Source organism: Lathamus discolor, unplaced genomic scaffold (genome assembly GCF_037157495.1).
Source record: "Lathamus discolor isolate bLatDis1 unplaced genomic scaffold, bLatDis1.hap1 Scaffold_300, whole genome shotgun sequence".
NCBI lineage: Eukaryota > Metazoa > Chordata > Aves > Psittaciformes > Psittacidae > Lathamus > Lathamus discolor.
The window spans coordinates 15,851-43,540 of record NW_027069329.1 but is presented as its reverse complement, the minus strand read 5'-3'; the positions used below and the strand labels follow the sequence as shown (position 1 = coordinate 43,540).

Below are 27,690 nucleotides of genomic sequence, written 5' to 3'. Positions count from 1 at the left end.
TCACGAGGACGCTCCCACCGCGGGGGGGGGGGGCGGGGTTAAGGGGGTGGGGCGTTTGACAGCGCCTCCATTGATCCCTATGGGGCCCCAACCCCATCCCATTGATCCCAATTGGCTCCAACCCCGTCCCATTGATCCCTATGGGACCCTGACCCCGTCCCTTTGATCCCTATGGGGCTTTAACCCCGTCGCATTGATCTCTATGGGTCCCGACCCCATCCCATTGATCCCAATGTAACATGTACCTGGTCCCATTGACCCCCATTGAGCCCCATAGATTCCCATTAACCCCCACTGACCCCATCGAACACCACTGACCCCATTGAGCCCCACTGACACCCATTGCACCCCTTTGACCCCACTGAGCCCCATTGACACCCACTGAGCCCCATTGACCCCATTGAGCCCAACTGACACCCATTGAGCCCCATTGACTCCATTGAGCCCATTGACACCATTGAGCCCAATTGACACCCATTGCACCCCATTGACCCCACTGAGCCCCATTGACACCCATTGAGCCCATTGAGCCCCACTGACACCCATTGACCCCATTGAGCCCCATTGACACCCATTGCACCCCATTGACCCCATTGAGCCCCATTGACATCCATTGCGCCCCATTGACCCATTGAGCCCCACTGCCCCCCCATTGCCCCCCATCGCCCCCCTCACCCCCCCGTGCTCCCCGCAGTTGCTGCCTCCCTCCCCCTCCTCCCCCCCCCTCCTCCTCCTCCTGCCCCCGCCCCCCTCCTCCTCCTCCTCCTCCCCACCCCTTTCCTCGCCCCCCGCCTCGGCCACGTCCAATGGGAGCAGCCCGTGCAGGGGCCCCAGCTGGGGGCTCTCCAGCGTCGCCACCAATCGCCGCCGCCCGGCCCGCAACGGGACCACGGTCTGGCGGAGCCGCACCGTCTGCCCCGCGCCCACCGACCTGGGGGGCACACAGAGCGGCGCTATGGGGCGCTATGGGGCTCTAGAGGGGGTCTATGGGGGGGATAAAGCAGGGCTATGGGGGGGGGTGCAGGCAGCGCGCTGCGGTGCGCCCAGCAGGGGGCGGTATAGTGCCGCGGGGGGGCGGGGTCAGGCGAGGACACGCCCCCCCGCACTATATGTGTATACCCTTGTTGTCCTGTGGGGTGCTATGGGTTGTCTATGGGGCGTCTGTTGGATTGCTATAGGGCTCTATGGGGTGTCTATAGGGGTCTATGGGGCTCTATGGGGTGTTTATAGGGTGCTATGGGTGTCTATGGGGCTCTCTGGGGTGTCTATGGGGCTAATTGGGTGTCTAAGGGGTGTCTATGGAGGACTATGGTGAGCTGTGGGGTGTCTATGCTTTCCTATGGGTGCCTACGGAGTGCTATAGGGTGGCTACAGGTGTTCATAGGGCGTCTGTGGGGTGTCTATGGGTGTCTGTCTATGGGTTTCTGTTGGTATCTATGGGGCTCTATGGGTGTCTATGGAGCTCTATGGGCGCTGTGGGGCGCTATGGGGTTCTATAGGGGGTCTATGGGGGGACAAAGCGGGGCTATGGGGGCGTGCAGGCAGCGCGCTGCGGTGCACCCAGCAGGGGGCGGTATAGTGCCGCGGGGGGCGGGGTCAGACGAGGACACGCCCCCCCTACTATATGTGTATACCCATGTTGCCCTATGGGGTGCTATGAGTGTGTATGGAGGACTATGGGGTGTCTATGGGGTGCTATGGGGCTCTATGGGGTGCTATGGGGCTCTATGGGCGCTATGGGGCTCTAGAGGGGTCTATGGGGGGGATAAAGCAGGGCTATAGGGGGGGTTCAGGCAGCGCGCTGCAGTGCGCCCAGCAGGGGGCGGTATAGTGCCGCGGGGGGCGGGGTCAGACGAGGACACGCCCCCCCCCCCCCCCCGGTATATGTGTATACCCTTGTCCTGTGGGGTGCTATGAGTGTCTATGGAGGACTATGGGGTGTCTGTGGGGTGCTATGGGTGTCTATGGGGCTCTATGGGGTGTTTATAGGGTGCTATGGGGTGCTATGGGTGTCTATGGGGCTCTATGGGGTGTCTATAGGGTGTCTATGGGGCTCTATGGGGTGTTTATAGGGTGCTATGGGTGTCTATGGAGGGCTCTGGCAAGCTGTGGGGTGTCTATGCTTTCCTATGGGTGCCTATGGAGTGCTATAGGGTGGCTATAGGTGTCTATAGGGCGTCTGTGGGGTGTCTATGGGTGTCTGTGGGTGTCTATGGGTGTCTGTCTATGGGTTTCTATTGGTGTCTATGGGGCTCTATGGTGCCTATGGGGCTCTATGGGCGCTATGGGGCTCTAGAGGGGGTCTATGGGGGGGACAAAGCAGGGCTATGGGGGGGGTGCAGGCAGCGCGCTGCGGTGCGCCCAGCAGGGGGCGGTATAGTGCCGCGGGGGGCGGGGTCAGCCGAGGACACGCCCCCCCCGCTATATGTGTATACCCATGTTGTCCTGTGGGGTGCTATGGGTTGTCTATGGGGTGTCTATAGGGTGCTATGGGTGTCTATGGGGCGCTATGGGGCTCTAGAGGGGGTCTATGGGGGGGATAAAGTGGGGCTATGGGGGGGGTGCAGGCAGCGCGCTGCGGTGCGCCCAGCAGGGGGCGGTATAGTGCCGCGGGAGGCGGGGTCAGATGAAGACACGCCCCGCCCCCATATGTGTATACATATAGAGTGCTATGGGGCTCTATGACTGTCTATAGGGTGCTATGGGTTGTCTATGGGGCTCTATGCAGTGTCTATTGGGTGCTATGGGGCTCTATGGGGTCTATATGGTGTGCTATGGGGTGGCTATGGGGCTCTATGGGGTCTCTATGGAGTGCTATGCGGATGCTATGGGGCTCTGTGTTGTCTCTGGTTGCTATGAGTGCCTATGGGGTCTCTACAGGGTGCTATGGGGTTGCTATGGGTGCCTATGGAGTCTCTATAGGGTGCTATGGGGTGGCTATGGGGCTCTATGGGGTCTCTCTAGGGTGGTATGGGGATTCTATGGGGCTCTGTGTTGTCTCTATAGGATGCTATGGGGTGGCTATGGGTGCCTATGAGGTCTCTATAGGGTGCTATACGGTTTCTATGGGGTTGCTATGGGTGCCTATGGGGTCCTCTCTAGGGCGCTATAGGGTTGCTGTGGGGTTGCTATGGGGTGCCTATGGGGTGACGATAAGGTGCTACGGGATTGCTATGGGTGCCTATGCAGTCTCTATAGGGTGCCTATGGGGTCTCTATAGGGTGCTATGGGGTTGCTATGGGGCTCTATGGGGTCTCTATAGGGTGCTATGGGCTCACATAGAGACAGACACCCCCCCCCCATTATCCCATCCCCCCCATTATCCCATTCCCCCCCATTCCCCCATCACCCCCCCATTATCCCACCATTCCCCCCCCATTCCCCCATCACCCCCCCATCCCCCCCCATCCCCCCCCCCACTGCCCGCCCCGGGCTCACCCCACCGGCAAGGCCTTGGGGCAGGAGAGGCCGGCGCCCTCCATGCGCAGCGTGGCTCCGCTGAGCGCCCGGGGCAGCGGGTTCCGGAACACGGCCTGCACCGGCGCCTCGCGGCCCACCACGGCCGGGGCCAGGAGCTGGGGGAGCGCCGAGCGCGGCAGGGCAGCGGTGAGCGCCCATGGGCAGGGCATGGGCAGGGGGGGGCGGGGGGGGCACCGGGGTCGCGGCGCTACCGTGAGCGTGAGCTCCGGCACGTGCAGCTGCACGCGCAGCTCCTTGGCCACCACCTGCCCCGTCTCCTCCACGACGCCGGCCACCGTCAGCTTCAGCGCGTCCTGCTCGCCCACTGTGCGGGGAGTACTCGCCGTACGGCACGGCCATGCACACCGTCTCCTCTGCGAATGGCAAGGGCGGCGGTGGGGGGCGGTGGGGGAGCAATGCGGGATCGATACGGGATCGATATGGGATCGATATGGGATCGATACAGGATCAATATGGGATCGATGTGGGACTGATATGGGATCAATGGGGGATCAATGTGGGATCAATACAGGATCAATACGGGATCGATGTGGGATCGATATGGGATCGATATGGGATTGATAATGGGATCAATATGGGATCGATATAGGAGCAATGTGGGATCGATATGGGATCGATGTGGGATTGATATGGGAGCAATATGGGATCAATACAGGATCAATGTGGGATCGATGTGGGATTGATATGGGATCAATGTGGGATCAATACAGGATCAATGTGGGATCAAATGTAGGATTGATATGGGATCAATGTGGGATTGATATGAGAGCAATGGGGGATCAATGTGGGATCGATGTGGGATTGATATGGGATCAATGGGGGATCTATATAGGAGCAATGTGGGATCAATGTGGGATCAATACAGGATCAATATGGGATCGATGTGGGATTGATATGGGATCGATGTGGGAGCAATGCAGGATCGATGTGGGATTGACATGGCAGCAATGGGGGATCCATATGGGATCAATACAAGATCAATATGGGATCGATGTGGGATCGATGTGGGATCAATGTGGGATCGATATGGGAACAATGTGGGACCAATGTGGGATCGATGTGGGATTGATATGGGATCAATGTGGGAACCCATTCACCCCATTCCCCCATTATCCCATTACCCCATTGCCCCCCATTCCCCCCCATTGCCTCCCATTACCCCCACTCCCCCATTCCCCCATCGACTCCCATTGACCCCCATTCATTACCCCATTACCCCATTGATGCCCATTGCCCCAATTGCCCCATTACCCCATTGACCCCCATTACCCCCATTTCCCCCATAGCCTCTATTACCCCATTGATGCCCATTGCCCCCATTACATCCTTGACTCCCATTGACTCCTATTGACCCCCATTCCCCCCATTCCCATTCCCCCCATTACCCCATTGACTCCCACTGACCCCTTTACCCCCATTGACCCCATTCCCCCATTCCTGCATTGACCCCCATTCCCCCATTACCCCATTCCCCCCCATTCCATTACCCCATTGACTCCCACTGACCATTACCCCAATTGACCCCCATTACCCCATTCCCCCATTAACTCCCATTGACCCCCATTCCCCCACTCCCCCCATTCCATTCCCCCATTGACCCCCATTCCCCCCATCCCTCCATTCCCCCATGACCCCATTCCCCCATTGACTCCCATTACCCCCACTCCCCTATTACCCCTATTACCCCCATTCCCCCATTGACTCCCATTAACTCCCACTGACCCCCATTACCCCCACTGACCCCATTCCCCCCCTTCCCCCATTCCCGCATTGACCCCCATTACCCCCATAGCCCCCATTACCCCATTGACTCCCATTGACCCCCATTCCCCCCATTCCGCCATTGGATTCCATTACCCCATTGACCCCCACTCCCCCCATAGCCCCCCATTCCCCCATTGACTCCCATTCCCCCCCATTCCCCCCATTCCCCCATAGCCCCCCATTCCCCCCATGACCCCATTCCCCCATTCCCCCCCTTCCCCCCACTCTCCCATTCCCCCCATTCCCCCATTGACACTCATTCCCCCATAGCCCCCCAATCCCCCATTCCCCCTTCCTCCATTGACCCCCATTGACCCCCATTCCCCCCATTCCCCCATTGACCCCCCAGCCCCCCTTCCCCTCACCCTGCTGGGGGGGGATGCCCCTGCGGTGCTGCTCCTGCCGGAAGGCCGGCCCCGCCACCCCCGTGTACTTGACCACGGCGAGCGCCAGGCGCAGCCTCAGCGTGCGCGGCTCGGCCGCCTCGTTCCGCGCCTGCACCCGCAGCTCCAACGTGGCGCCGGCCACCGCCTGCCCCGCCGCCACCGCCACCGACACCGCCCCCGCCCCGGCCCCGGCCCCGGCCCCGGCGCCGCGGTGAGGCCGGGACCCGTGCGACGTGGCCGTGGAGACGGCGCGGCGCTCCTCGGCTGAGCCTGGGGGAACGGGGCAGGGGGCAAGGGGGGTCAATGGGGGGCAATGGGATCAATACAGTTCAATGGGGGTCAATGGGGGTCAATGGGAGGCAATGGGGGTCAATGGGAGCAATGGGAGGCAATGGGAGCAATGGGAGGCAATGGGAGGCAATGGGGATCAATGGGGGTCAATAGGATCAATGGGGGTCAATGGGGGCAATACAGTTCAATGGGAGTCAATGGGGTCAATGGGGGTCAATACAGTTCAATGGGAGTCAATGGGGGTCAATGGGGGTCAATGGGATCAATGGGAGTCAATGAGAGTCAACAGGGGGCAATGGGGGTCAATGGGAGGCAATGGGGGTCAATGGGAGGCAATGGGGGTCAATACGGTTCAATGGGAGTCAATGGAGTCAATGGGGGTCAATGGGGGTCAATGGAGTCAATAGGGGTCAATAGGGGTCAATGGGAGGCAATGGGTGTCAATGGGGTCAATGGGGGGTCAATGGGAGGCAATGGGATCAATGGGGGTCAATGGGGGGTCAATGGGTGTCAATGGGGGTCAATGGGGGCCAATGGGGGGCAATGGGAGGCAATGGGGGCAATGGGGGTAATGGGAGGCAAAGGGAGTCAATCGGAGGCAATCGGAGTCAATGGGGGTCAAGGGAGTCAATGGGAGTCAATGGGGATCAATAGGGGTCAACGGGAGTCAATGGGAGGCAATGGGGGTCAATGGGAGGCAATGGGAGGCAATGGGGGTCAATGGGAGGCAATGGGGATCAATAGGGGTCAATGGAAGTCAATGGGAGTCAATGGGGGGCAATGGGAGTCAATGGGGGTCAATGGGGGCCAATGGGACTCAATAGGGGTCTAATGGGGCTCAATGGCAGTCAATGGGGGCAATGGGGTCAGTGGGGGGAATGGGGGCAATGGGAGTCAAGGGAGTCAATGCAAGTCAATGGGGGTCAATAGAGGACAATGGGAGTCAATGGGGGCAATGGGGGCAATGGGGGGCAATGGGAGTTGGGGCCCATGGGGGTCAATGGTTGCAATGGGGCCAATGGGAGTCAATGGGGGTCAATAGGGGTCAATGGGAGTCAATGGGGGCAATTGGGCCAGTGGGGGCAATGGGGTCAGTGGGGGGAATGGGGGGAATGGGGGCAATGGGGGGCAATGGGGTAATGGGGGAATAGGGTTGATGGGGGAATGGGTGTCAGTGGGGGTCAATGTGAGTCAATGGGGGCAATGGGGGTCGATGTTAGTCAATGGGGGTCAGTGGCAGTCAATGGGAGTCAATGGGGGTCAACAGGAATCAATGGGAGGCAATGGGGCTCAATGGGGGTCAGTGGGAGGCAATGGGAGTTAATGGGTTAATGGGCCCAGGGCTGCCAGCTCAGCTCCGCCCCCGCCCCGCTCCCCATTGGCCGCCGCGCCCCCACCCACCCCGCTCCCCATTGGCTCGGCCCCGCCCTCAGGCCTCCCATTGGCCGCCGCCTGCCCCGCACCCGCTGCCCATTGGCTACCCTCGGGGTGCTTGTAGAGGTGGGTGATGTCGAGGCGGGCGCCCGAGCCGGGCCCCACGGTGCTGATGCGGCGCCCGATGGCGCCTTCCTCCACGTGCACCACGGCGAAGGTGCCGTTGGGCTGGCGCTGCCAGTACACCTTGTCGCTGTTCACCTGATTAGCGTCAATTAGCGCTAATTAGCGTTAATTAGGGCTCATTAGGGGTGAGTAATGAGGGCACCTCTAGGCGGTAGTTAAGGCAATGAGGGTTAATAACAGGACACCTTGTCGCTGTTCACCTGAGTAGCGATAATTAGCCTTAATTAGCGCTAATTAGCATTAATTAGCATTAATTAGCTTTAATTACGGCTCATTAGGGGTGATTAATGAGTGCACCTCTGGGCGGTAGTTAGGGGCAATGAGGGTTAATAACAGGACAGGTTGTCGTTGTTCACCTCATTCGCGGTAATTAGCATTGATTAGCGATAATTAGCGTTAATTAGCATTAATTAGCATTGATTAATTAAGTTAATTACGGCTCATTGGGGTGATTAATGAGGGCACGTCTGGGCGGTATTTAGAGGCAAGGAGGGTTAATAATAGTACACCTTGTTGCTACTCACCTAATTAGCGTTAATTAGTCTTAATTAGCATTAAATATGGCTCATTAGGGGTGATTAATGAGGGCAACGTCTGGGCGGTATTTAGGAGCAAGGAGGGTTAATAACAGGACACCTTGTCGCTGTTCACCTAATTAGCGTTAATTAGCATTAATTAGCGTTAATTAGCGATAATGAGGTCAAATTAGGGGTGAGTAATGAGGGCAACTCTGGGCGGTATTTAGAGGCAAGGAGGGTTGATAATTGTGCACCCTATTCACCTAATTAGCATTAATTAGTCTTAATTAGCATTAAATAGGGCTAATTAGGTGTGAGTAATGAGGGCACCTCTGGGCGGTAGTTAGGGCCAATGAGGGTTAATAGCAGGACACCTTGTCGCTAGTCACCTGAGTAGCAATAATTAGCCTTAATTAGCGTTAATTAGCGTTAATTAGTGTTAATTCGGGCTAATTAGGGGTGATTAATGAGGTCACCTCTGGGCGGTAGTTAGGGGCAATGAGGGTTAATAGCAGGACACCTTGTCGCTAGTCACCTAATTAGTGTTAATTAGCCGTCACTAGCCTTAAGTAGCGTTAATTAGCCTTAATTATGGCTAATTGCCGTTAATTAGGGGTAATTATGGGTGATTAATGAGGGCACCTCTGGGCGGCATTTAGGGGCAAGGAGGGTTAATAACAGGACCCTTTGTCGCTGTTCCCCTAGGGTTAGGGTGAATTAGCGTTCATTAGCCTTAATTAGGGCTAATTAGTGCTAATTAGGGCTGATTAATGAGTGCACCTTGTGTCTGTTCACTGTTAATAACAGTACACCTTGTCGCTATTGACCTAGTTAATGAGTGCCAATTAGCATTTATTAGCATTAATTAGGGCTGTTTAATGAGGGCTAATAACAGGACACCTTGTTGCTATTCACCTAATGGCCAGTAACAAGAGTACTCCCTCATTAGCATTAATTACTCCCCCATTAGTGTTAATCAGTCCCTTATTAGCATTAATTACTCCCTCCATTAGCATTAATTACTTCCTCATGATCGTTAAGCCCTAATTAACAATTCATTAGCGTTAATTACTCTCCCGCATTAGTCACTCCCTCATTAATCCCTCATTATCGTTAATTAATCCCTAATTAAGCCCTAATAACCCCTCATCAGCATTAATGAATCCCTCATTAGCATTAATTGCTCTTCATTACCATTACATCCTCCCTCCCTAGCATGAATCACTCTCTCATTAGCACTAACTACACCCTCTTTAGCATTAATTACTCCTTCATTAGTGTTAATTAAGCCCTAATTACCTCCTTATTGTCATTAATGAAGCCCTAATGAAGCCCTAATTACTCCCTCATTGGCATTAATTCATCCCTCATTATCATTACACCTTAATGAAGCCCTTGTGAAGCTCTCATTAAGCCCTCATTAAGCCGTCATTAAGCCCTCATTAGGCCCTCATTAGGCCCTCATTAGGCCCTCATTAAGCCCTCATTAAGCCCTCATTAGGCCCTCATTAAGCCCTCATTAGGCCCTCATTAGGCCCTCATTAGCGTTAATGAAGCCGGTACCTCGGCGAACACGAAGGGGGTGTCGTACTTGAGGAAGACCTCCCCGTTCTTCACCGCCTCCACGGAGCAGGGCCCGCAGCAGAACAGCCCTGCGGGGACCAGTATGGACCAGTATGGACCAGTACAGACCAGTATGGACCACTACGGACCAGTATGGACCAGTATGGACTGGTACAGACCAGTATAGATGTAGACCAGTATGGTTCAGTATGGACCATTATGGACCAGTACGGACCAGTAAGAACCAGTACGGGCCAGTATGGACTGGTACAGACCAGTATAGATGTAGACCAGTATGGACCAGTATGGATCAGTATGGACCAGGACAGACCAGTATAGATGTAGACCAGTATAAACCAGTACGGACCAGTATGGACCAGTATGGACTGGGACAGACCAGTATAGATGTAGACCCGTATAAACCAGTATGGACCAGTACGGACCAGTATGGACTGGTACAGACCAGTATAGATGTAGACCAGTATAAACCAGTATGGACCAGTATAACCCGATACACCCCAATATAACCCATTATAACCAGTATAAACCAATATAGACCAGCAGGGATCAATATAGACTGCTAGGGAACAGTATAGACCAGTATAGAGCAGTATAGGCCAGTATGGACTGGTACAGACCAGTACATATATATAAACCAGTATAAACCAGTATGGACCAGTATGGACCATTATGGACCAGTATAACCCAATACACCCCAATATAACCCATTATAACCAGTATAAAACAGTATAGGCCAGCAGGGATCAATATAGACTGCTATGGACCAGCATGGACTAGTATGGACCGACATGGACAAGTTTAACCCAATATAATCCATTCTAACCCCTTATAACCAGTATAGACCAGTATAACCCACTATAACCCATCGTAACCCAATTATACCCCATTAAACCCCATTATAACCCATTAACCCCCATTATAACCCCATTATACCCCAGTATAACCCCAGTATAACCCATTATAACCCATTATAACCCCAGTATAACCCATTATAACCCATTATAATCCCAGTATAACCCATTATAACCCATTATAACCCCATTATAACCCAGTATGACCTCATCATAACCCCAGTATAACCCAGTATAATCCATTATAATCCATTATAAACCCAGTATACCCCAGTATACCCCATTATAACCCAGTATGACCCCATCATAAGCCAGTATAACCCCATTATAACCCAGTATAACCCAACATAAGCCCATTATAACCCATTACAACCCCATGTACTCCATTACAACCAGTACAACCCATCATAACCCGTTATAGCCCATTATAACCCATTACACCCCGTTACAACCAGTATACCCAGTATAACCCAGTATAACCCAGTCCCTGCCGTACCACTGCTGGTCTCCTGCGGGGTGGCATCCACCACTTGCCACCCATCATGGCCCGGAGGGAGGTCGGGCCTCTTCATCCAGCAGTCGTTCCACACGTGGAAGTTCCTGCGGGACCAGTATAGACCAGTATAAACCAGTAGGGACCAGTATGGACCGGTATAAACCGGTATGGACCGGTATAACCAGCATAAACCACCCCAAACCACGCAAAAGCAGAGGAAACCAGTCTAAACCACCCCGAAATCCCCAAACCAGTATAAACCAGTATAAACCAGTACCACACAAAACCAGTGTTGATTGGCTCCATGGGCTTCCTAATCCCCATAAACCCCCATAAGCCACCTTAAACCCCCCCAAACCCCCAAACCAGTAGAAACCAGTGTAAACCAGTATAAACCAGTACCACACAAAACCGGTGTTGATTGGCTCCATGGGCTTCCTAACCCCCATAAACTCCCTTAAACTCCCCAAAACCCCCCAAAACGCCCAAACCAGTATAAACCAGTATAAACCAGTACCACACAAAATCAGTGTTGATTGGCTCCATGGGCTTCCTAACCCCCATAAACCCCCATAAACCACCTTAAACCCCCCAAACCAGTATAAACCAGTATAAACCAGTATAAACCAGTATAAACCAGCATAAACCAGTACCACACAAAACCAGTGTTGATTGGCTCCATGGGCTTCCTAACCCCCCTAAACCCCAATAAACCCCTTTAAACCCCCCCAAACCCCCCAAACCAGTATAAACCAGTATAAACCAGTATAACCCAGTACCAGACGGAGTCGGTGTTGAGGCGCTCCATGGGCTTCATGCTCTCGTCCAGGTAGATGTCGGTGGTGAGGGAGACATCGGTGTCGTGCGCCGAGTTGTAGTTGGTGACCGTGCGGGTGGGCAGGCCCAGGCACCGCAGCACTGCCGGGACCAGTATAAACCAGTATAAACCAGTATAACCCAGTATAAACCAGTATAAGCCATTATAACCCAATATAACCCATTATAACCCAATACAACTCAATATAACCCAACACAACCCAATATAATCCAATACACCCCCTACTCACCAGTATAACCAGTATAAACTAGTATAACCCAGTATAACTCAATACAACCCAAGACAACCGATATAACCCAGTCCAACCCAGTATAACCCAGTCCAACCCAGTATAACCCAGTCCAACCCAGTATAGCCCAATCCAAGCCAGTATAACTCAGTACCACCCAGTATAACCCAATACATCCCAATACAACCAGTACAACCCAGTTCAAACCAGTACAAACCATTACAACCCAGCATCACCCATTCCAACCCACTATACCCCAGTACAACCCAGTTCAAACCAGTATAACCCATTACAACCCAGCATAACCCATTCCAACCCACTATAACCCAGTACAACCCAATCCAACCCAGTTCAACCCAGTCCAACCCATTATAACCCAGTATAACCCAGTCCGACCCATCATAACCCAAAATAACCTAGTCCAACCCAGTATAACCCATTACACCCCAGTGCAACCCAGTATAACCCAGTACCAGCCAATCCAACCCAGTTCAACCCAGTATAGACCAGTATAACCCAGTATAGACTGGTACAACCCAGCCTAACCCAGTATAGACCAGTCCAACCTAGTCCAACCCAGTATAACCCAGTATAACACAGTACAACCCAATAGAACCAATAGAACCCAGTGCAACACAGTATAACCCAGTCCAATCCAGTATAACCCAGTCTAACCCAGCCCAGCCCAGTCCAGCCCAATATAACCCAGTATAACCCAGTACAACTCAGCCCAGCCCAGTCCATCCCAGTATAACCCAGTCTACCCCAGTCCCTGCCCACCGGTGGTCATGACGCCGGCGAACACCCAGCACAGCCCAGTATAACCCAGTACACCCCAGTCCATCCCAGTACACCCCAGTATAACCCAGTACACCCCAGTACAGCCCAGTACACCCCAGTATATCCCAGTATAACCCAGTATATCCCAGTACACCCCAGTACACCCCAGTACAGCCCAGTACACCCCAGTATAACCCAGTACACCCCAGTCCATCCCAGTACACCCCAGTATAACCCAGTACACCCCAGTACAGCCCAGTACACCCCAGTATATCCCAGTATAACCCAGTATATCCCAGTACACCCCAGTACAGCCCAGTACAGCCCAGTATAACCCAGTACACCCCAGTACAGCCCAGTACACCCCAGTATATCCCAGTATAGCCCAGTACACCCCAGTACACCCCAGTATATCCCAGTACACCCCAGTACACCCCAGTATATCCCAGTACACCCCAGTACACCCCAGTACCAACCGGTGGTGACGACGCCGGCGAAGACCCAGCACAGCCCAGTATACCCCAGTATACCCCAGTATAACCCAGTATACCCCAGTATAACCCAGCACAGCCCAGTATAACCCAGTATACCCCAGTATAACCCAGTACACCCCAGTATACCCCAGTACACCCCAGTTCACCCCAGTCCATAACCCACCGGTGGTGACAACGCCGGCGAAGACCCAGCACAGCCCAGTATAACCCAGTATATCCCAGTATAACCCAGTATATCCCAGTATAACCCAGTATACCCCAGTACACCCCAGTACACCCCAGTATAAAGCAGCCCTACCGGTGGTGACGACGCCGGCGAAGACCCAGCACAGCCCAGTATAACCCAGTTTACCCCAGTACACCCCAGTATACCCCAGTACATCCCAGTACACCCCAGTCCAACCCGTGGTGACAACGCCGGTGAAGACCCAGCAAAGCCCAGTATAACCCAGTATATCCCAGTATATCCCAGTATAACCCACTATAACCCACTATATCCCAGTATACCCCAGTATATCCCAGTATAACCCAGTATAACCCAGTATAACCCAGTACAAAGCAGCCCTACCGGTGGTGACGACGCCGGCAAAGACCCAGCACAGCCCAGTATAACCCAGTATATCCCAGTATCACCCAGTATATCCCAGTATACCCCAGTATATCCCAGTATACCCCAGTATATCCCAGTATAACCCAGTACAAAGCAGCCCTACCGGTTGTGACGACGCCGGTGAAGACCCAGCACAGCCCAGTATAACCCAGTATATCACAGTATAACCCAGTATATCCCAGTATATCCCACTATAACCCAGTATATCCCAGTATACCCCAGTATATCCCAGTATAACCCAGTATAACCCAGTATAACCCAGTACAAAGCAGCCCTACCGGTGGTGACGACGCCGGCAAAGACCCAGCACAGCCCAGTGTAACCCAGTATACCCCAGTATATCCCAGTATAACCCAGTATAACCCCTCTAAGCCGTGGTGATGATGCCGGCGAAGACCCAGCACAGCCCAGTACACCCCAGTATATCCCAGTACATCCCAGTATACCCCAATATACCCCAGTATAACCCAGTATAGCCCAGTATAGCCCAGTATAGCCCAGTATATCCCAGTACTAACCGGTGGTGACGACGCCGGTGAAGACCCAGCACAGCCCAGTATAACCTAGTATAACCCAGTATAACCCAGTACACCCCAGTACACCCCAGTCCATAACCCACCGGTGGTGACGACGCCGGCGAAGACCCAGCACAGCCCAGTATAACCCAGTATATCCCAGTATACCCCAGTATATCCCAGTATACCCCAGTATATCCCAGTATAACCCAGTATATCCCAGTATACCCCAGTATATCCCAGTATAACCCAGTATACCCCAGTATAACCCAGTATATCCCAGTATAACCCAGTACACCCCAGTTCACCCCAGTCCATAACCCACCGGTGGTGATGACGCCCGCGAACACCCAGCACAGCCCAGTATATCCCAGTATAACCCAGTATACCCCAGTATACCCCAGTATAACCCAGTATATCCCAGTATAACCCAGTATATCCCAGTACACCCCAGTACACCCCAGTATATCCCAGTATAACCCAGTATATCCCAGTATAACCCAGTATATCCCAGTACACCCCAGTACACCCCAGTATATCCCAGTATAACCCAGTATATCCCAGTATAACCCAGTATATCCCAGTACACCCCAGTACACCCCAGTATAACCCAGTATAACCCAGTATATCCCAGTATAACCCAGTATATCCCAGTACACCCCAGTACACCCCAGTATATCCCAGTACACCCCAGTACAGCCCAGTACCAACCGGTGGTGACGACGCCGGCGAAGACCCAGCACAGCCCAGTATAACCCAGTATATCCCAGTATAACCCAGTATATCCCAGTATACCCCAGTATATCCCAGTATACCCCAGTATAACCCAGTATAACCCAGTATACCCCAGTATATCCCAGTATAACCCAGTATAACCCAGTATATCCCAGTATAACCCAGTATATCCCAGTATAACCCAGTATATCCCAGTATAACCCAGTATATCCCAGTACACCCCAGTACAGCCCAGTACCAACCGGTGGTGACGACGCCGGCGAAGACCCAGCACAGCCCAGTATAACCCAGTATATCCCAGTATAACCCAGTATATCCCAGTATACCCCAGTATATCCCAGTATACCCCAGTATAACCCAGTATAACCCAGTATACCCCAGTATATCCCAGTATAACCCAGTATAACCCAGTATATCCCAGTATAACCCAGTATATCCCAGTACACCCCAGTACAGCCCAGTACCAACCGGTGGTGACGACGCCGGCGAACACCCAGCACTGGCCGTAGCGCACGGGCGCCCCCGTGCGGAGGAAGCCGCGCAGGATCTGCACCGAGCCCGCCCAGGCCGAGGGGTTGGTGCCGCGCTCGTAGCGCCCGCTCCAGTTCCCCTCCAGCACGCCCCGGTCGTCCAGGGAGTTCACCTGCGGGCGATGTGGGGCGATGTGGGGGCTATGGGGCTGGGGGGCACTATGGGGGACTATGGGGGGTATGGGGCGCTATGGGGCGCTATGGGGCGCTATGGGGGGTACGGGGGACTATGGGGCGCTATGGGGCGCTATGGGGCGCTATGGGGGACTATGGGGCGCTATGGGGCGCTATGGGGGGTATGGGGCGCTATGCAGTCTATGGGGCTGTGGGGGGTATGGGGCACTATAGGGGGCTATGGGGGGTATGGGGATATGGGGGATATGGGGGGTATGGGGTGCTATAGGGACCTATGGGGGGTATGGGGGGCTACAGGGGACTATGGGGATATGGGGGGTATGGGGATATGGGGGGTATGGGGCACTATGGGGATATCGGGCATTATAGGGGGCTATGGGGGGTATGAGGGGTATGGGGCACAATGGGGGACTATAGGGGGATATGGGGCTATGGGACGCTATGGGGCTGTGAGGGCTATGAGGCGCTATAGGGGGCTATGGGGCTGCGGGGCACTATGGGGGGTATGAGGGCTATGGGGCACTATGGGGCTGTGACGGGTATGGGGGCTATGGGGGCTATGGGGCGCTATGGGGCGCTATGGGGGGTATGGGGGGTATGGGGCACTATGGGGGACTATAGGGATCTATGGGGGGTATGGGGATATGGGGGGTATAGGGGTATGGGGGATATGGGGGCTATGGGGTGCTATAGGGGGCTATGGGACTATGGGGGGTATGGGGGGTATGGGGTCCTACAGGGGGCTATGGGACGCTATGGGGCGCTATGGGGCTGGGGGGGGTATGGGAGATATGGGGCTGTGCAGGGTGGGGGGAGTATGGGGGCTATGGGGCTGTGGGGGGTATGGGGGGTATGGGGCACTATAAGGGGCCGTGGGGCTATAGGGGGTATGGGGGGTATGGGGGTATGGGGCGCTAAAGGGCTGTGGGGACTATGGGGGGTATGGCAGCTATGGGGCGCTATGGGGTGCTATGGGGCTGTGGGGCGCTATAGCAGGCTATGGGCCTGTGGGGTCTATGGGGCGCTATAGGGACCTATATAGGGGGCTATGGGGGCTATGGGGGGTATGGGGGATATGGGGTGCTATAGGGGGCTATGAGGGGTATGGAGCACTATGGGGCGCTATGGGGCTGTGGGGCACTATAGGGGGCTATGGGGCGTATGGGGACTATGGGGCTATGGGATGGGAATGGGGGCAATGGGTGCTATAGGGTGCCAGTGGCTGCTATAGGGTGCCATAGTGTGCCAATGGGGCCAATGGGTGCCAGTGGCAGACAGCGGGGGCCAATGGGGGCCATAGGGTGCCAACCCCCATGGAGACCCCATCCAATCCCATAGGACCCCATCCAGCCCCATAGGGACCCACCCTGCCCCATAGGGACCCACCCTGCCCCATAGGAATCCATCCCACCCCATAGGAACCCATCCAGCCCCATAGGGACCCACTCTACCCCATAGGAATCCATCCCACCCCATAGGAACCCATCCAACCCCATAGGGACCCACCCTGCCCCATAGGAACCCATCCAGCCCCATAGGAACCCATCCAGCCCCATAGGACCCCATCCAGCCCCACAGGACCCCATCCTTAAGACCCCCTCCAGCCCCATAGGAACCCAGCCAGCCCCATAGGACCCCATCCAGCCCCACAGGACCCCATCATTAAGACTCCCTCCAGCCCCATAGGAACCCAGCCAGCCCCATAGGAACCCATCCAGCCCCATAGGACCACACCCTGACCCATAGCACCCCCCACAGGGACCCACCATGGCCGACACCACCCTGGACACCATCACTGGGTCCCCCCGGGCGCTATGGGGCATCCCCCGGCGGTCCAGGATGTAGAGGCAGGCATCGAGCACCCCCTGATCGAACTGGGGCAGACCCACATCAATGGGGCAGATCCACATCAATGGGGCAGACCCACATCAATGGGGTGAGACCCACATGAATGGGGCAGACACACATCAATGGGGTGAGACCCACATGAATGGGGCAGACACACATCAATGGGGTAGACCCACACCAATGGAGTGAGACTCACATCAATGGGGCCAGACCCACATCAATGGAGTGAGACCCACATCAATGGGGCAGACCCACACCAATGGGGTCGGGCCCACATCAGTGGGGCCAGACCCACACCAACAGGGCCAGACCCACACCAATGGGCCAGACCCACACCAACGGGGCCAGACCCACAGCAATGGGGCCAGACCCACAGCAATGGGGCCAGACTCACATCAATGGGGCAAACCCACAGCAATGGGGCCAGACCCACACCAACGGGGCCAGACCCACATCAATGGGGCCGGACCCACATCAATGGAGCCGGACCCACATCAATGGAGTGAGACCCACATCAATGGGGCAGATCCACATCAATGGGGCAGACCCACACCAATGGGGTCGGGCCCACATCAATGGGGCAGATCCACATCAATGAGGCAGACCCATATCAATGGGGCCAGACCCACACCAATGGGGCTCCTTTTGCCCATCCCCGGCCTCTCCATCACCCACAGAGCCCAGAATCAATGGGGGGGGGGGGTCCCTTTCCAAGCCCCGTTTCGCCTTGATTTTGGGTCGAAACCCCACGATTTTGGGTGCGTTTGAATCCTCGCGACCCCCCGGAGCCCGCTGGCACGCTCCCAGCGCCGCTTTTGGGGTGAAAAGCGCCGTTTTTGGGGTGAAAAGCGGCCGCTTTGGGGGGTTACCTGCCCGTAGTTCCAGGAGCGCTCCACGATCTGCTCCTCGGTGCCGTAGAAGATGCGCCCGGTCTCGTTGAGGACGTACTCGGCCAGGTCCGACGTGGGCTCCATGTACACGGCGTCCTCTAGGGCGGGACCCATAGCGACCCATAGGCACCCCATAGCGACCCATAGGCACCCCATAGCGACCCACAGACAGACCCCATAGAGAGACCCCATAGGGAACCATAGGGAGCCATAGAGTGGAGGCAGCGCAGCCTCGGCGGCACTATACTGCCCCCTGGTGGATGCGCGGCAGCGCGCTGCTGGAGCCTGCCGTAGCCCCCATAGAGACCCATAGGGACCCATAGAGACTCATAGGGACCCCACAGAGACCCATAGAAAGACCCTTAGGGACCCATAGCAACTCATAAGGACCCCATAGGGACACATAGGGACCCAGAGAGAGACCCATAGAGACCCATAGGGACCCATAGGGACCCACAGAGTCCCATAGAGACCCACAGAGAGACCCATAGAGACCCATAGAGGCCCATAGAGAGACTCAGAGACCCATAAGGACCCCATAGGGACCTATAAGGATACACAGGGACACCATTGGGACCCATAGAGAGACCCATACAGACCCATAGGGACAACATGGGGACCCATAGAGAAACCCGTAGAGACCCACAGAGATCCATAGGGACCCACAGGGAGCCACAGAGAGAGACCCATAGGGACCCATAGGTGCCTATAGGAATCTATAAGGATTCACCCAAACCACCCATTTTCCCCCCAAAATGCCCCTTGTTGCCCAAAACTGCCCTTTTTCACCCCAAATGCCACTTTTTGCCCAAAACTGCCCTTTTTCACCCCAAAACGCCCTTTATCACCCCAAAATGCCCCTTTTTGCCCAAAACTTCCCTTTTTCACCCCCAAAAAAGCCCCTTTTTACCCCAAAATGCCTTTTTTTGCCCCAAACTGCCCTTTTTCACCCCAAAACTCCCCTTTTTCACCCCAAAATGCCCCTTTTTCCCCAAAACTTCCTTTTTTCACCCCAAAACACCACTTTTTCACCCCCAAAAAGCCCCTTTTTCACCTCAAAAATGCCCTTTTTCACTACAAAAAGCCCCTTTTTCAATCCAAAACGCCCCTTTTTGCCCAAAACTGCCCTTTTTCACCCGAAAAAAGCACCTTTTCACCCCCAAACCTGCCCTTTTCCACCCTGAAACGCCCCTTTTTGCCCAAAACTTCCCTTTTTCACCCCAAAACGCCCCTTTTCCACCTCCAAAAAGCCCCTTTTTCACCCCAGAAAATGCTCTTTTTCACCCCAAAACGCCCTCTTTTGCCCAAAACTGCCCTTTTCCACCCCAAACCTCACCGGGGCACCAGGGGTTAAAGAGGACGATGACGTCATTGCACTCCTCGAAGGGCGCCGCGTACTCCCCCCCCTCCTCCGTGCGCGTGCGCACGCTCAGGCGGTAGCGGCCAATGGGGGCGTGGGGCGGGGCCGTGACGCGCAGCCGGAGGGCGTGGCCACCGCCGGGCTCCGCCCCCTCCTCCTCCTCCCCCTCCTCCTCCTCCTCCGCCGTCCAACCGGTGGCCGAGCTCTCGCCCAATGGGATGAGGACGTGGGTGCCCTTGGCCACCTGCGGGGTGGGGCCTGCGGGGTGACGTCATGGCGTCAGGAAGGGCGGGGCGAGGGCGGGGAGACGACGTCGGAAAGGCGGGAAAGCGTGGAAAGGGCGGGAAAATGACGCGGAAAAGGCGGGAAAACGTTAAAAGGGCGGGAAAAGGATGCGAGGAAGGCGGGAAGGCGTTAAAAGGGCGGGGAAATGACGCGGAAAAGGCGGGAAAATGTTAAAAGGGCGGGAAAATGTTAAAAGGGCGGGAAAATGACGAGGAAAAGGCGGGAAAGCGTTAAAAGGGCGGGAAAAGGATGCGGAAAAGGCGGGAAAGCGTTAAAAGGGCGGGAAAAGGATGCGGAAAAGGCGGGAAATTGTTAAAAGGGCGGGAAAATGATGCGAAGAAGGCGGGAAAATGTTAAAAGGGCGGGAAAAGGATGTGAAAAAGGAGGGAAAGCATTAAAAAGGGCGGGAAAATTATGCAAAAAAGGCGTGAAAACGGTTAAAGGGCGGGGAAACGACGTCGAAAAGGCGGGAAACCGTTAAAAGAGAGGGAAAAGGATGTGAAGAAGGCGGGAAAACGTTTAAAGGGCGGGAAAATGATGCGGAAAAGGCGGGAAAATGTTAAAAAGGGCGGGAAAACGATGGGAAGAAGGCGGGAAAACATTAAGAAGGGCGGGAAAACGACTGGAAGAAGGCGGGAAAGCGTCAAAAATTGCGGGAAAACGATGGGAAGAAGGCGGGAAAACATTTCAAACGGCGGGAAACCGATGCAAAGAAGGCGGGAAACTGCTAAAAAAGGCGGGAAAACATTAAAAAGTGTGGGAAAACGAGGGGAAGAAGGCGGGGAAACATTACAAATGGCGGGAAAACGACCGGAAGAGGGCGGGAAAGCGTCAAAAATGGCGGGAAAACGACGGGAAGGAGGCGGGAAAACATTACAAATGGCGGGAAAACGACCAGAAGAAGGTGGGAAAGCGTCAAAAATGGCGGGAAAACGACGAGAAGAAGGCGGGAAAACATTACAAATGGCGGGAAAACGACCGGAAGAGGGCGGGAAAGCGTCAAAAATGGCGGGAAAACGACGGGAAGGAGGCGGGAAAACATTAAAAATGGCGGGAAAACGACCGGAAGAGGGCGGGAAAGCGTCAAAAATGGCGGGAAAACGATGGGAAGGAGGCGGGAAAACATTACAAATGGCGGGAAAACGACCGGAAGAGGGCGGGAAAGCGTCAAAAATGGCGGAAAAACGATGGGAAGGAGGCGGGAAAACATTACAAATGGCGGGAAAACGACCGGAAGAGGGCGGGAAAGCGTCAAAAATGGCGGGAAAACGACGGGAAGGAGGCGGGAAAACATTAAAAATGGCGGGAAAACGACCGGAAGAGGGCGGGAAAGCGTCAAAAATGGCGGGAAAACGATGGGAAGGAGGCGGGAAAACATTACAAATGGCGGGAAAACGACCGGAAGAGGGCGGGAAAGCGTCAAAAATGGCGGAAAAACGATGGGAAGGAGGCGGGAAAACATTACAAATGGCGGGAAAACGACCGGAAGAGGGCGGGAAAGCGTCAAAAAAGGCGGGAAAACATTAAAAGTGGCGGGAAAACGACCGGAAGAGGGCGGGAGAGCGTCAAAAATGGCGGGAAAAAGACGGGAAGAAGGCGGGAAAGCATTAAAAACGGCGGGAAAACGACCGGAAGAGGGCGGGAAAGCGTCAAAAATGGCGGGAAAACGACGGGAAGAAGGCGGGAAAACATTCCAAACGGCGGGAAAACGACCGGAAGAAGGCGGGAAAGCGTCAAAAATGGCGGGAAAACGACGGGAAGGAGGCGGGAAACCGCTGAAAAAGGAGGGGGAGCGTCAAAAAGAGCCCCTGCCCCCCACCCCCCCCACCCCCCCCCCCACCCCCCCCCTCACCCAGGGTGAGCTCCACGCAGACGCCGTCGCGGAGGCGGTCGAGGGCGCGCGGCAGCAGCAGGCGCAGGGCGAACGCCTGCCCCCGGCGCACCACCAGCACCGGCGCCCGGAAGTCCGCGGTGTGGTGGGAGACAAGGTCCTGCGGGCAGCCAATGAGGAGGCCCCGCGGCACCAGCTGCCCTGCAGGGATTGGGCGGCGGCGGGGTCAGTGGGGGGGGGAATGGGGCGGGGGGGTGATGAATGGGGGTCAATGGGGGGATGAATGGGGGGAAAGGGGGGAATGGGGGGGAATGAGGGGGGATGAATGGGGGGATGGGGGGATGAATGGCAGGGATGAATGGGGGTCAGTGGGGGGATGAATGGGGGGAAAGGGGGGGAATGGGGGGGAATGAATGGGGGGAATTGGGGGGGCGATGAATAGGTGTCAGTGGGGGGAATGGGGAGGAAAGGGGGGGATGAATGGGGAGAGTGAATGGGGGGATGAATGGGGGGGATGGATGGGGTCAATGGGGGGGATGAATGGGGGGGAATGGGGGGGAATGAATGGGGGTCAATGTGGGGAATGAATGGGGGGATGGGGGGGATGAATGGGGGACTGAATGGGGGGGATGAATGGGGATGAATGGGGGGGGTGAATGGGGGGGATGAATGGGGGGGAATGGGGGCAAAGGGGGGATGAATGGGGAGAGTGAATGCGGGGAATGAATGGGGGTAATGGGGGGATGAATGGGGGTCAATGGGGGAGATGAATGGGTGGATGAATGGGGGGATGAATGGGGTCAATGGGGGAATGAATGGGGGGGAAGGGGGGGATGAATGGGGATGAATGGGGGGAATGAATGGGGGGGAAACGGGGAGATGAATGGGAGGAATGGGGAGGAAAAGAGGGGATGAATGGGGGTCAATGGGGGAATGAATGGGGGGAAAGGGGGGATGAATGGGGGGGAATGGGTGGGTGAATGGGGGGAATGAATGGGGGAGGATGAATGGGAGGGAATGGGGGGAATGAATGGGGGGAATGGGGGGGAAGAATGGGGGTCAATGTGGGAGATGAATGGGGTGGATGGATGGAGGGATGAATGAGGGGAATGGGGGGGATGAATGGGGGGGAATGAATGGGGGGGGATGAATGAACAAATGAATGGGGGGGAATGGACCCAAACTGGACTTAAAATGGACCCAGATGGACCTAAAAGGGGTCCTGCGGGCAGCCAATGAGGAGGCGCCGTGGCACCGGCTGCCCTGCAGGGATTGGGCGGCAGCGGGGTCAGTGGGGGGGAATGGGGGGGGGGGGGTGAATGGGGGTGGATGGATGGGGGTCAATGGGGGGATGAATGGGGGGAAAGGGGGGAATGAATGGGGGGGAATGAGAGGGGATGAATGGGGGGATGAATGGGGGAAAGGGGGGGATGAATGGGGGGAAGGGGGGATGAATGGGGGGTAATGAGGGGGGATGAATGGGGGAATGGGGGGCATGAGTGGGGGTCAATGGGGGAGATGAATGGGGGGGAAGGGGGGAAGAATGGGGGGATGAATGGGGGGCATGAATGGGGGTCAATGGGGGGAATGAATGGGGGGAATGGGGGGGGGATGAATGGGGGGGATGGACCCAAAATGGATGGAAATGGACCCAAAATGGACCACAATGGACTCAAATGGATAAGAATAGACCCAAATGGACCCAAAATGGACCAAAAATGGACCCAAATGGACCTAAACTGGGTATAAATTGACCCAAAATGGACACAAATTGGCCCAAAATGGACAAAAATGGACCCAAAAATGGACCAAACCGGGCCAAAATGGACCTAAAATGGACAAAAATGGTCCCAAAAGGATCAAAATGGGGCCAAAAAAACGGAATTTGGGTCCAAAAGTGGGAATTTGGGGCCAAAAAGGGGGAATTTGGGGTGAAAAGAGGGAAATTTGGGGTCAAAAATGGGGAATTTGGGGTCAAAAGTGGGAAATTTGGGGCCAAAACTGGGAAATTAGGGAAAAAAAGTTGGAATTTGGAGCCAAAAAAGGTGGCATTTGGGGCCAAAAGTGGGAATTTGGGGCCAAAAAGGGGGAATTTGGGGTCAAAAGTGGGAAATTTGCAGCCAAAACTGGGAAATTTGGGCAAAAAATTTGGAATTTGGAGCCAAAAATGGGGAATTTAGGCCAAGAAGCTGGAATTTGGGGCCAAAAGTGGGAATTTGGGGCCAAACCCGGGGAACTTGGGCCAAAAAGGGGGAATATGGGGACAAAAGGGGGGATTTGGGGTAAAAAAAGTGGGAATTTGGAGCCAAAAAGGTGGAACTTGAGGCCAAAAAGGGAGAATTTGGGGCCAAAAGTGGGAATTTGGAGCTAAAAGGGAGGATTTGGGCCCAAAAAAAGGTGAATTTGAGGCCAAAAAAGGGGGATTTGGGGCCCAAAAGGGGGAATTTGGAGCCCAAAAGGTGGAATTTGGGCCAAAAAGGATGGAATTTGGGGCCAAAAAGGAGGAATTTAGGGCCAAAGTGGGATTTCGGGGCCAAAAATGGGGGATTTGGCACCAGAAAGTGGGGATGTGGGACCAAAAAGTGGGAATTTGGCTCCAAAAGTGGGAATTTTGCATCCAAAGTGGGAATTTGGGTCAAAAAAGTGGGAATTTGGGTGCAAAAATGGGGATTTGGGGCCAAAAAGGGAGAATTTGGGGCTAAAAGTGGGGATTTGAAGCTAAAAGGGAGGATTTGGGTCGAAAAAGCGGGAATTTGTGACAAAAAGGGGGAATTTGGGGTCAAAAGTGGGAAATTTGGGGTCAAAAAGTGGGATTTTGGGACAAAAAAGGGGGATCTGGCACCAGAAAGTGGGAATTTGGCTCCAAAAGTGGGAATTGTACATTCAAAGTGGGAATTTGGGTCCGAAAGTGGGGATTTGGGGCCAAAGAGGGAGAATTTAGGGCCAAAAGTGGGAATTTGGGACCAAAAAGGGTGAATTTGGGGTCAAAAGGGCAGAATTTGGCTCCAAAAGTGGGAATTTGGAGCTAAAAGGGGGATTTGGGGCCAAAAAGAGGGAATTTTGAGCCAAAAAAGGGGAATTTGGGGCCAAAAATGGGAAATTTGGGGCCAAAAAAGTGGGAATTTGTCTCCAAAAGTGTGAATTTTGCATCCAAAGTGGGAATTTGGGTCAAGAAATTGGGAATTTGGGTCCAAAAGTGGGGATTTGGGGCCGAAAAGGGGAAATTTGGGGCCAAAAAGTGGGAATTTGGGCCAAAAAGTGGGGATTTGGGCCCAAAAGGGGCAAATTTGTCTCTAAAAGTGTGAATTTTGCATCCAAGGTGGGAATTTGGGCCACGAAAGTGGGAATTTGTGGCCAAAAATGGGAAATTTGGGGCCAAAAAGTGGGAATTTGGGCCAAAAAGTGGGAATTTGGGCCCAAAAAGTGGGAAATTTGGGCCAAAAAGTGGGAATTTGGGGACAAAAGTGGGAATTTGTGGCCAAAAATGGGAAATTTGGGTCCAAAAATGGGAAATTTGGGACCAAAAAGTGGGAATTTGGGGCCAAAAAGTGGGGATTTGGGGACAAAAGTGGGAATTTGGGTCCAAAAGTGGGGATTTGGGCCAAAAAGAGAGAATTTGGGGCCAAAAAGTGGGGATTTGGGGCCAAAAAGGGGAAATTTGGGACAAAAAGTGGGAATTTGTGTCCAAAAGTGGGAATTTGTGGCCAAAAAAGGGGAATTTGGGGCCAAAAAGGGAGAATTTGAGGCCAAAAAGTGGGGATTTGGGGCCAAAAAGTGGGGATTTGGGGCCAAAAAGGGGAAATTTGGGACAAAAGGGGAGAATTTGGGGCCAAAAAGTGGGGATTTGGGGCCAAAAAGGGAAAATTTGGGGCCAAAAAGGGGAAATTTGGGCCAGAAAGTGGGAATTTGGGGACAAAAGTGGGAAATTTGGGCCAAAAAGGGGGAATTCGGGGACAAAAGTGGGAATTTGGGCCAAAAAGCTGGAATTTGGGGCCAAAAGTGGGAATTCGGGGCCAAAAGGTGGGAATTTTGGGCCAAAAAGGGAGAATTTGGGGCCAAAAAGGTGGCATTTGGGGCCCAAAGTGGGAATTTGGGGCCAAAAAGGGGGAATTTGGCCCAAAAAGGGGATTTTGGGGCCAAAAGTGGGAATTTGGGGCCAAAAAGGCGGAATTTGGCCAAAAAGGGGGAATTTGGGGGCAAAAAGGAGGCATTTGGGTCCAAAAGTGAGAATTTGGAGCTAAAAGGGAGGGCTTGGGGCCAAAAAGTGGTAATTTAGTGCCAAAAATGGGAAATTTGGGCCAAAAGGTGAATTTGGGGCCCAAAGTGGGGATTTGTGGCCAAAAAGGGGATATTTGGGACAAAAAGGTGGAATTTGGGGCCAAAAGTGGGAATTCGGGGCCAAAAAGGGAGAATTTGGGGACAAAAGGGGCAAATTTGTCTCTAAAAGTGTGAATTTTGCATCCAAGGTGGGAATTTGTGTCCAAAAGTGGGAAATTTGGGCCCAAAAGCGGTGATTTGTGTCCAGCCCGGGGATTCGGGGCTGCTCCCTCGGGAGGCTTCTCTACTCCCAACACCCCCCTGCTAGGCCCCTATTGCTTTCCAAGGGGCCGCCAGGCTTCGGTACTCCCAACGCGCACTGACCAGGCCGCGGGGCCTGCAGGCCTCGCCGAGCCGGGGCCTCTCCTGCGTCGGCGTCCCAGCGGCGGGCGGCGGCGCGGCCGCAGCAGGGCCCGCAGCAGCGGCAGAGCCGGCGCCAGAGGCCTCGCCGGGGCCTGGGCCCCGCCTCCGGGGCCTCCCGAGCACGGACGCTGGCGGCGGCCCAACGGCCCGCGTCCCGCCGGGGGTCTGCGGCAGCCATTGCCTGCGGGGGGAGGGTAAGGGGGGGATGTGGGGGGCTATGGGGGGATATGGGGGGGCTGTGGGTCTCTCTATGGGGTTTCTATGGGGGTCTATGGGGATCTATGCGGGTCTGTGAGGGGATATGGGGGGGCTATGCGGGGCTATGGGGGTGTATGAGGGCTCTATGGGGGTCTGTAGGGGGTCTATGGGGGGATATGGGGGTGTATGGGGAGTCTATGGGGGTCTGTAGGGGGCTATGAGGGGCCTACAGGGGGGCTATGGGGGGTCTATGGGGGGGCTAGGGGGGGTCTGTGGGGTCTATGCGGGTGTATGAGGCTCTATGGAGGCCTGGGGGGGGTCTATGGGGGTCTATGGGGGGGCTATAAGAGGTTATGGGGGTCTGTGGGGGACTATGGGGTGTCTATGGGGGGCTATGGGGGGATATGGGGGTCTACGGGGGGTCTATGGGGGTCTATGCGGGTGTATGAGGGCTCTATGGAGGTCTGTAGGGGGTCTGTGGGGGCTATGGGGGTGTATGGGGGGATATGGGGGGGCTGTGGGGGGCTATGGGGGGTCTATGGGGGGCTATGGGGGTCTATGGGGGGCTATGGGGGGGCTGTGGGGGGCTATGGGGGATCTATGGGGGTGTATGGGGGGTCTATGGGGGGTATATGGGGGGGCTATGGGAGTCTATGGGGGGGATATGGGGGGTCTATGGAGGGCTATGGGGGGGCTGTGGGGTTTCTATGGGGGTCTGAGCGGGTGTATGAGCGCTCTATGGAGGTCTGTGGGGGGTCTGTGGGGTCTATGGGGGGGCTGTGGGTCTCTATGGGGTTTCTAT

The 27,690-nt window shown here is 54.9% G+C and overlaps 1 protein-coding gene across 1 annotated transcript; it reads right to left on the bottom strand.

Moving 5' to 3' along the window:
* LOC136006571 (protein-glutamine gamma-glutamyltransferase K-like) lies at nucleotides 1–26,868 on the bottom strand. The gene is given in 16 exon segments (XM_065664582.1): nucleotides 1–77; nucleotides 774–931; nucleotides 3,439–3,575; nucleotides 3,672–3,785; nucleotides 3,787–3,833; nucleotides 5,610–5,900; nucleotides 7,403–7,556; nucleotides 9,563–9,651; nucleotides 10,931–11,034; nucleotides 11,710–11,848; nucleotides 15,600–15,774; nucleotides 17,563–17,670; nucleotides 18,514–18,632; nucleotides 19,871–20,152; nucleotides 22,032–22,211; nucleotides 26,652–26,868. Coding segments are annotated over 16 exon segments (2,391 nt in total).
* Nucleotides 26,869–27,690: the final 822 nt, after the last annotated feature.